Raw genomic sequence first — 9054 nt, 5'->3', positions numbered from 1 at the left:
CCTCCTCTCTCTCGCCCTCCTGGCGGCGATGCTGGCCTCTTCCCTGCAGGCCATCGTCGCTCTGCCGGTCGACAACTCCGATGTCATCGAGGTTACCGCCTGCAAGAAGCCCAGCATCCCCCCCTTCAACTCGGCCACCTACTACAAGGACGCCCTGGCCGTCCAGAAGGACGCCAACCGCCTGCGCGCCACCCTGTCCAGCCTCCTGCACAAGGGCACCTACAAGCACAGCTACTCCTGCGTGTGGGACATCCTCGACCAGGCTGACCAGGTCGCCGGCAGCCCCAGCCACGTCAACCTGATCTACTCCCAGCAGTCCTTCCCCAAGTCCCAGAAGGACACCGGTGGTTCCGGCTCCTACTGGAACCGCGAGCACGTCTGGGCCAAGAGCCACGGCTTCCCCTCCGAGAGCATGGTCGCCTACACTGATGCCCACCACCTGCGTGCCTGCGAGAAGAACGTCAACTCCTACCGCGGCGACCGTGACTTCCACGACCAGGGTAGCCAGATTTGCCTGAACCCCTACAAGGGCTCCCTCTCCGGCTGCAAGGCCATCGGTACCTCCGCTTCCGGCACCTTCGGCCCGCCCAAGGGCAGCCGCGGTGAGGTCGCTCGTATGATCTTCTACATGGAGGCCCGTTACACCGGCCAGTCTTCCAACACCCCGGCCCTCACCATCGTCAACTCCGGCACTTCCTCCGGTCAGCCCCGCCTTGGTTACCTCTGCCGTCTGCTCGCCTGGCACCGTGCCGAGCCGGTCAACGCCCTCGAGCGCCAGCGCAACAACGTCATCTACAGCTGGCAGGGCAACCGCAACCCCTTCATCGACTACCCCGCCTGGGTTGAGACCCTCTGGGGCAAGAAGTGCTAAGCAGGGCGGGGCGGGGCGAGCGTGGCCAATCGCCACATGTGCCGATGTGCATGTCCGTGTCCTGGCTGTTCCTCCTTCCTCTCTCTCTCTCTCTCTCCTCCGCCCCCCCTGGCGAGGAGCGACAGGGCGACAGGGCGAGGTGAAAGGAGCCGCTTAGTTTTGCCTCCCATACGTGTGTGTATGTGTGTGCATGTGCCCCGCGCACCTCCTTTCCCCCCTCCCTCCCCCTCCCTTCCCCCCCTTGCGTACAAGATTGGAGGTCGCGCTGCTCCCTCCTGTCCCTCCCCCTTCCCCCCCCCCCTCTCCGCGTCCATCTATGATGTGCCCGCGCGAATATCGGGGGTTGGTGGTGTGTGGTGTTGTCGTGTCGCGTGCGCGCGCATATCCTCCCTTGTCGTTTTGTGTCAAAATCATCCCCAAAACCAAATACAACATGAATATACCTCCATCTTTGCGCCTCTCTCTCTCTCTCTCTCTCCCTCTCCCTTTCTGTCATTTTCGCATCTCTGCCAAGGGTCGTCCCACATGCTCTGCAGCGGCGCGCACCACACATGCCTTTTTCAGACCCTCGGTGTGGGGATTCGCTCCCATGTGCACATTATCGTTGACAGCGGAGGAGGAAGGGGACGGGGGGGTGCTCTGGGGAGGGGGGCGGTCCCGGAAGACACATTCCCCGGTGGCGGTGCAGACGGGGCTGGCGATTATTTTGCCGAATGGAGGGTGCATGACGAGCTGGCTGCGGGGCTGTGTCTGGACGCATTCCCATGCATGCGACTCGGGGTCTCTCTCTTTCTCTCTCTCTCTCTTTCCCCTTGCCTTGAAGCAGCTGACGATGTGTGTGCCCCGCGCGCAAGGCCCTCCCAAGAGAGGCGCAACTGAGGGATGTGTTGAAGCAGCAAGCCCATGCTGCTGCGGCAGCACGACACGCTGCCCGAAATGGCGATGGACGAGGAAATGTCAGTGAGCCCTCGACTCTAACTGAGTCAGCGGCGCAGGGGCCCGTCGATTAATCTCACACAGATGATCACATGTCATCAGATCCTCCGTCACGCATAGCCGATCTCGCTTGGGCTTTAACTTCTCCCAGATTCCGGGTCTTGGAGGGAGGGGCCTCCCCGGCTGCCTTTCTTCTTTTTCTCTCTCTCCCTCTCTTTCTTCGTCTCTCATCCTCTCAATTGGGGGTATTGCGCAGCAACGTCGGTGGCCGACTTCCGAGCAAATTCCTCCTCCCAGCTCCTCCCATCCTCCCTTACTTCCTTCCCTCGCTCCCTTTCCGCCCCCCACACTCGCCACCCTCTCCCGCCCTCGCCCTTGAACTCCTCTGCACGCTACAGCGCGCTTCTTCGCTGCCGTCCCCCCCCCCATGTCCGGCAATGAGGAATCTCTGAGCCTCGAGGAGACCAAGTGCGTCGTAGCGCTCTTCCCTTCTGCCTGCTCCTCCCTCCCCGACTCCTTGGTCTTCTGGGGCGCAAGATTTTCTAACATGTCTCTCCAGCCGTCTTCGCGCTCAGTTGGGCTTCCCGCTGCTCAAGCCAAGCGACAGCGCCCCGACACCACCGACACCTGCTCCGGCATCAGGCCCCAGCGAAGATGAGATCTCCCGCATGCGCGAGCGCATCGAAAGGTTCGCGCATGTCCCCCCCACTGAGCATGGGCCCAACAAAATGCCCCCCCCCCCTCCCCCCCTGGCCCACCACCCATCTGCCCCCTTTCACTCCCTTCCCCGGCCACTGATCTCCTTTCTACAGCCAGCGCGCCACGCGAAAGGCCAGTACGGTACCGGCCGTGCCCGCTGGCCCGACCAAGTCTCTGGGCGAGGCCGATTTCGATGAGGACGACCCTGCCGACACGTCGTCCTGGATTTCCAAGCATCGTCAACGGTGCGCTGCCTCGTGTGCCTGAGGGAGGGGCAAGGCCGACGCAGGATGGCCATCTCCCCAGTCAGCCTCCACACACTTCCCTAACATCGTGCTCCTCCCGGTGCCATCCCGCCGACCGCTCCTCAAACGTCTGCTTGCCCAGCATGCGCAAGCGCGCCAGTTCCCGCTACGATGAGGAGGATGATCTGGTTCAGGCCCAGGCCAAATCCGCCACCGCCGCCGAGCCAGCGGAGGCCTCTCTGGCCGGCTTGCGTGTTGCCCATGATCTTGGCAATCTGGAAACCGGCCGAGAATACATCCTCACCTTTGCCGACAAGCATGTCCTGGGTAAGCCTCTCCCCGCCTGACGATCTGCCCCGTCCCATGGCCTGCCTCCTTCCTCCCCCATACCTTCCTGCATGTGCATTTACATCCTCCTCTGCCACTACCCCCACCCCGCTTGGATAAAGACGAGAACTCCGAAGACGAGCTGGAGTCCCTGGATCTCAGGGAAAACGAGAAGATCGCCAAGCGCAAGGAGGCCATTGAGCGCTCGCGCAAGGGCTACACCGCCTATGACGATCGCGAGTTCACCGGTGCGTTTCTACGACCGTTCTCCCCCTCCTGCCCCTTGTTCCCTGGCCTGTTCCTCCTGCTCTCACGTCCACTTCCCTGGCTCACCCCCATGCTTCCTTCACCTTGGTGCCCTGTCCCCCCCCCCCCCCCCTGTGCCTGCTCAGACTCCTACAAGCCTGGCAACATCCTCGACAAGTATGACGACATTGCTGGTGATGGTGCCGAGCGTAAGGCCTTCTACTTTGACGAGTCCGGCTTCGCCCAGAAAAATGCTGAGGCCGCCAGCGGGAGGTCGGTCACCGCCGATGATGTGGCCCAGCGACTTCGCGCGGCCGAGTCCATCTCTCTCAAGGCCGTTAGTATGTTGCCACGCAGCGTCTTGTGCTTCTCTCTCTCTCTCTCTCTCTCTCTCATCTCCCTTGAATGCCAAGGTCTCAAAGATTGCATGGCACATATTGACTGTCGCCTCTCCCGCCCCTCCATTTCCCCGCATTCCCCACTGCCGTCAGAGCAACACCAGCAGTCGGATTTCGCTCCGGCTGAGGAGGTCGTTCGCTTCAAGAAGACCGCGCGTTCTGCGGTGTGTTCCTCTGAGTTGCTTCTCACCACTAATCCTTAGTCGTCCTCTGACCATGCCCCCTCGCTTTCCTTACCTTGCCTAGGCCCGGCGAGCCCCCCGCGTGCCGGTGAGCGACTTAATTGCCCAGGAGGAAGCCGAGCTCTTCCTTGGCGCGGCATCAGCCACCGCCGAAATGCCAGCTGCACCTGCGAGCACGGTCCTCGATGAGGCCCCGGTCGCAAGTTACTCCAGCAACCGCCGGCGTCTTGACGACACCAACTTTGTGGATGATGACGACCTCCAGGCCTCCTTGGCTCGGTCCCGGCGGAAGAAGATCCGGTCAAACATTCGCTCACTTGATGAGTCGATCCAAGCGGGTGCGTTGTATGCGGCATGACTCTGCCGACTTCCTCCTCACCTCTTTTTGGACATCATGTACTCACCTTCCGCGCCGCTCCTGCGCGTGCACGCGCGTGCCTGCCCGGCTGTTATTTCGATTTCTCCAGTCCGTGCCACGGCCCCGGACCAGGACCAAGCCAACACCACGGGCGTTACCCTGTCCTTCGCCAGTGAGTTCGCCCGGCAGGTGGTTGCCAACGCCACCGCCGAAGAGGAGGCTCTTTTGGCGGAGGAGGAGGCAGGCGAAGGCGCGGCGGCGGGCCAGGGCCGCGGGGCCACCGTCGGTGATGCCGATTCCAGCGACGACGATGGTGCCGGTGGCGCATCGATGCGCGTCTCAACCGGCGCCGATGACGATGAGGAGGAGGGCGCCATTTCCGATGACCCGGATTTGCCGCCACGTCCGGACACGGTGAGCTCCCGGCGCGGGGCCCGGCACCGTGCGACCGCGGCCGAACCCCAACCAGCGGCCCTGGAGGTATTCGATGAGCCGGTCGTGGCAGCTGGCATCGCCAGTGCCTTGCGTTTTGTCCAGAATAAGGGCCATCTAGAGGCCCCAATGGCTCCGGGGTCCGAGCGACAGAGCGTTTGGGCGGCGCAGTCGATGCTGCTAGAGCGCCGGACGGCCGAGCGCCTGCGTCAGCTTCGTGGGTCGAACCAGGCCGCGCGCAACCGCTCGGCCACGGTGTCCGTGGCCACGGCGGCCCTGGATCGTCCCCGCTCGGAGGAGGCCATCCAAGCCGAGCGGGCACGCATTGAGCATGAGCATCTGAACCAAGTGACGGCGCTCTACCGGAACTATGATCCGACGGTCAACATTCGCTACACGGATGCCTTCGGCCGAGAGATGACTCCGCGTGAGGCCTTCAAGGAGCTGTCGCACAAGTTCCACGGACATACGTCCAGCAAGAACAAGGCCGAGAAGCATCTCCGTAAGGTCCGCCAGGAAATCAGCACTGATAGTCGGACGGGTGCTGCATCTGAGGGGCAGAACCTGTCTGTGGCTACTGGAAAGCGCCGGCCTCGGCCAGGGCCGTCCCCGGGCACCCCGCGGTGACTGTAGTGTTCCACATTACCGCCTTACCTCTCTCTCTCTCTCTCTCTCTCTCCGTCTCTCTTTCTCTCCGTCTCTCTTTCTCCCTTTTCTCGCCAATCTCTCAGAAATGTTGCTCGCCTAGAGTGATTTTCCATTTGAGTATAGCCAGTCCCGGCTCGTCAGCCAGTGCACCGTGAAATAAATCTTCATTTTTTTTTTGCTGATTTGCATTTGGCGCCTTGCCTGTCTCTCCCTCCCTATCCCTCTCTCTCGCCCCCTCTCTCGCCCCCTCTCTCGCCCCCTCTCTTTAGCTCCCTCTACGGCTCTCGACTTGTCTCTCGGAAAAGAGAAGCGGGATCGTCTCGTCCCCCAGGTGTCTATTTCAGAGACGCCAGCGGCTGAAGGGGAACTTCCAGCATCGACAAAATGTCAAGAGGGAAGCCCGGCTCATTGTCGCGCGGACACATGAAAGTCACAACGGAGCCCTGTTCCGGCGGAAGACCAATGCCGAGGGTGTGGTATGCCAGGAGGGCCTCAACCGACCGGTGTGGGATAAATGGCTTCACGCCCAAGTGGGTCATGGCCTTCACCAGGAACTGGCAGTGGCTGACCACCGTTTCGGGAACCTTATTATAGAGGTCATACACCGTGCCGAAGGCCACAAAGAAAAAGAGGCGAAATCCAAAGTTACGAATGGTTTCATGCAGGGAGGCCATCGAGATGTGAAGCTTGATGAAGGAATTCGTCGAGGATGATAGTTTCCGAGAGGCCGGGGGAGTAAGACAGAGCTGATGGATGGATGCACGAGCGGTTGACAGACAGGGCGAAGGGAAGAGGCGGGAGGGGAGGGATTGTCGGTGAGTAAGCAGCGAGTAGAGGGCAAACGGCAGCAGAAAGGGCATTTGACAGGGGGGGTAGGTCATACTCCAGTGACGATGTCCCACACAGCCCGAACATAGAACTCCTCGACCGTCTGGCAATGATCTGCCCCGAAGACATGCCCCAGGCCCAAATAGGCCAAAGCACGTCCCAGTGTCAGGGGAAGACCCTCTTCGAGGAAGAGGAACCCAGGATGAGCCTGAGGCTCGGCCTGGTGATATTCCGGGGAAAGGGAAAAAAAAACACAAGGGGGATGTCAGGAGGGCGGTCGCAACTCAGGCAGAACAGCGGCGAAAGCAAACGCACCACCTCCACATGTGCGGTATTTTCTCGGATGATCTCATCCTGGAGCCGGAGTGGAAGACATTGACGGGAGAGGAGGGGGGAACATCCGACATCAGCATGACATCAACAAGCGGTATGGCAATGGGGAATGCAAAGAGACATCTCGCAGAAGATGCCACCCGCAATTGCCTCGCCTCAGAGCAGTAGCACCATGCAGAAGCACGCACAATCAGATGGATGGACCGGGAGTTGGCATCGCGAATGAGGGCATAATCCAAGAAGCTGTTGCCAAGCAGAGACGACCCCTCCTTGATGTAGAAGGCCAAATAGCCGGCATTGTTCACGGCATCGAAGCGCTGCGTCACCTCGGCGAAAGTGAGCTCCGAGATCTTCAGGTCATCACAAAGCCACCAAAGAGCCTGGCCGTCCGCCGACAGCTCGTGCCGATTGAGCATCATGTAGTAGTGACCGCCGTCGTTGTCCTGGCGCTTGAACATCACAAGGGCATGCAGGACAAAGGGGTCCGAGCCCACGGCATTGATGGCCTCATACTGCTGGGAGATGACCTGCTTGACCCAGGAAGCATGGTCGTTCACCGGCTGGAAGATCTTCGACAGGGCAGTGACATCTGCGGGAGATCCGCAAAGACAGGGGGTTAGGCGGGGAGGTTGGCTGGAGGGAGAGCAATGGCCAAGGCGCGACCGGCTGACGCACGTTCTGCCACAGTGTGAGAGGCAACCTCCCCGTTCGGGTACCGAAGTGTCAGGGATGCACTCGGACTTGAGCAATCAACCCAACTGTTGAATGCATCCTGGAAGTGGGACAAGGCCGCGGATAGGTCGCGCTTGTGGCGATCCTCATGCAAGGTTTGCCTCAGGTCGAAAATGCACTTGAAGGTTTGCGCCAGGTTTTCTTGGTGAAAGGGCCCCAAGTTCAGTCGCTCGGGGAAAACCACCTGGCTCAAATTGTCCCGGCTGGTTTGACTGATGTGGAAGCACATGACCTCGGCCGTGGATTTCAGCATCCATGGGCGCTGGAACTCCTCCAGGCTGCTTGGCATGATCTGGCGGATTTGCTCCTCGGTAGCTGGCTCGCCACTGGACAGGACCGTTCGCGCCAGGGAAAAGTCGCAAAAGGGGAACATCTGTTGGAGGAGCAGATCTTCCAGGTGCGAAACCCCGGCTCCGGGGGGGATGATAAACTGCGGCAAGGAGGATAACAAGGGCCGGATCCGAAGCGCGGGGGACATGTGAGACCAAATGGGGCCGAGTAAGGGGGACCGGGGTGTGCATGCGCGCGCGTGTGTGTGTGTGTGGGGGGGGGGGGGAGGGGGGGGAACTGGAGGGACCAGGAAGGGGGACCGTGTCAAAGGGACGAACCATGGTTGTACTGTCCTGCGGGGAAATGGATGCCGTCTTCAGTAGACGATCGACCTCGGTGTGATTCAATTCCAGGTGCTCCTGGAAGCTGACATGGTTCTCGGTGAAGCGGAACAGATCGGGCATGCTAATGCAGTACTGGGTGTGAGAGAGCCCGAGCAACTCTGGACAAGGAAGAGTATGTGTATGTATGTATGTATGTGTGTGTGTGTGTGTGTGTGTGCATGTATAGATCCAAGGAAGAGGGGGGAAAGGTAAAATGCAGCACACTGTAGGTACCTGGTCTTTGGTGGGCTCGGGGTGGCTGGCGACCCTGCCAGGCTCCCAGGGCTCGGGGCCCTCATGGCTGTGGCCACCTCTTCGACGATCTCCATCAGCTTGGACAGAACCTCAGATGGGTCCTGTTCAGAGTTGAGATTGATGCCATGGAAGAGCGGATGGGCCTCCAGGGCGGCAATCAGTGCTGCCGGGTCAATCTGAGTGTAGACTATCTTCGACACCTTGCGAAGATACATCCGACATAGTTCCAGGAGCACTGAATGTCCGCCCACAGCAAGACAAGGCAAGGGGATAGGTCGACGGTTAGTGTGGAAGGGGGGAAAGAAGAAGGGGATGGGAGAGAAGCGGAAAGCAGCTGGGCCATGAGGGGGGGGGGGGGCCAAACGCACCCCGCTCAGAGTGGTTGGTGGTGCTCGGATGGATGCGCGCGGTATTCTGCAAGATCGGCTGCATAAGCCGTGGGATGCTGAAGAGAGTTTGTAGGAGGGCACTCAGGTGGCAGGTGAGGCCCTTGTTGAAGATGCCAACCGGGCTTCGGGCAAGGTGGCTGTCAATAAAAAAAAAAAAAAAGGTGCGCGCAGGCTTTGTGGTGGAAGGAGGGCGGGATGCAGTGCAAGCTTCTTCACTTGTCCCAAAGGGGAGTGGCGCACACATGGGGAGGGAGGGGTTCATCCAAGCCGGTGTCAGAAAAGGAGGGAGAGGGAGAGGGAGTGCTCGACACCATTGGCAACAGGGTGGGCCTCGTCCAGTGAGGAGCGCACGCGTGCGTGCGTGGGGAGGGATACACCGAAGAGAAGGGTACGAGGTGACGGAAGGAAGGAGAGAGAAGGGGAGGGGAAGAGCGAGGGGCGACAACGGCGGCGGGGGTTTACATGAGACGTGGCCCAGGAGCAGATTGGTGTGAGCCTCGGAAAAAGGTTCCCCCCCCCCCC

At 60.6% G+C, this 9054-nt stretch overlaps 3 protein-coding genes across 3 annotated transcripts; 2 read left to right on the top strand and 1 right to left on the bottom strand.

The window, feature by feature from the left end:
* Positions 1–28: 28 nt before the first annotated feature.
* On the top strand, positions 29–871 carry H696_01749 (hypothetical protein; the record flags this gene model as incomplete). Its single annotated transcript, XM_009495659.1, has 1 exon — positions 29–871. The coding sequence occupies one exon, from the start codon at positions 29–31 to the stop codon at positions 869–871; it is 843 nt and encodes a 280-aa protein (XP_009493934.1).
* A 1363-nt stretch (positions 872–2234) lies between these two features.
* H696_01748 (hypothetical protein) lies at positions 2235–5321 on the top strand (the record flags this gene model as incomplete). Its single annotated transcript, XM_009495658.1, has 9 exons — positions 2235–2275; positions 2367–2495; positions 2620–2751; positions 2894–3078; positions 3201–3326; positions 3471–3665; positions 3816–3886; positions 3969–4242; positions 4372–5321. 9 exons carry the CDS (start codon positions 2235–2237, stop codon positions 5319–5321), a joined length of 2103 nt encoding a protein of 700 aa, XP_009493933.1.
* A 315-nt stretch (positions 5322–5636) lies between these two features.
* On the bottom strand, positions 5637–9028 carry H696_01747 (hypothetical protein). The gene is made up of 9 exons (XM_009495657.1): positions 8773–9028; positions 8512–8654; positions 8123–8378; positions 7844–7970; positions 7179–7665; positions 6692–7092; positions 6486–6524; positions 6226–6390; positions 5637–6088 (listed from the first exon to the last, which is right to left on the bottom strand). The coding sequence occupies exons 1-9, from the start codon at positions 8844–8846 to the stop codon at positions 5678–5680; spliced, it is 2103 nt and encodes a 700-aa protein (XP_009493932.1). The 5' UTR covers positions 8847–9028; the 3' UTR covers positions 5637–5677.
* Positions 9029–9054: the final 26 nt, after the last annotated feature.

Source organism: Fonticula alba (assembly GCF_000388065.1).
Source record: "Fonticula alba strain ATCC 38817 unplaced genomic scaffold supercont2.2, whole genome shotgun sequence".
NCBI lineage: Eukaryota > Rotosphaerida > Fonticulaceae > Fonticula > Fonticula alba.
Note: the sequence above shows the minus strand (reverse complement) of the source record. Positions and strands in the feature narration are given on the sequence as shown.

Coding starts and splice junctions, on each gene's coding strand:
- H696_01747 (XM_009495657.1), bottom strand. CDS start 8,846: ATGGTGTCGAGCACTCCCTCTCCCTCTCCCTCCTTTTCTGACACCGGC. Junction 7,971..8,122: donor CCGAGCCCACCAAAGACCAG/GTACCTACAGTG, acceptor GTACTGCATTAG/CATGCCCGATCTGTTCCGCT. Junction 6,525..6,691: donor CCCGGTCCATCCATCTGATT/GTGCGTGCTTCT, acceptor CTCCGGCTCCAG/GATGAGATCATCCGAGAAAA.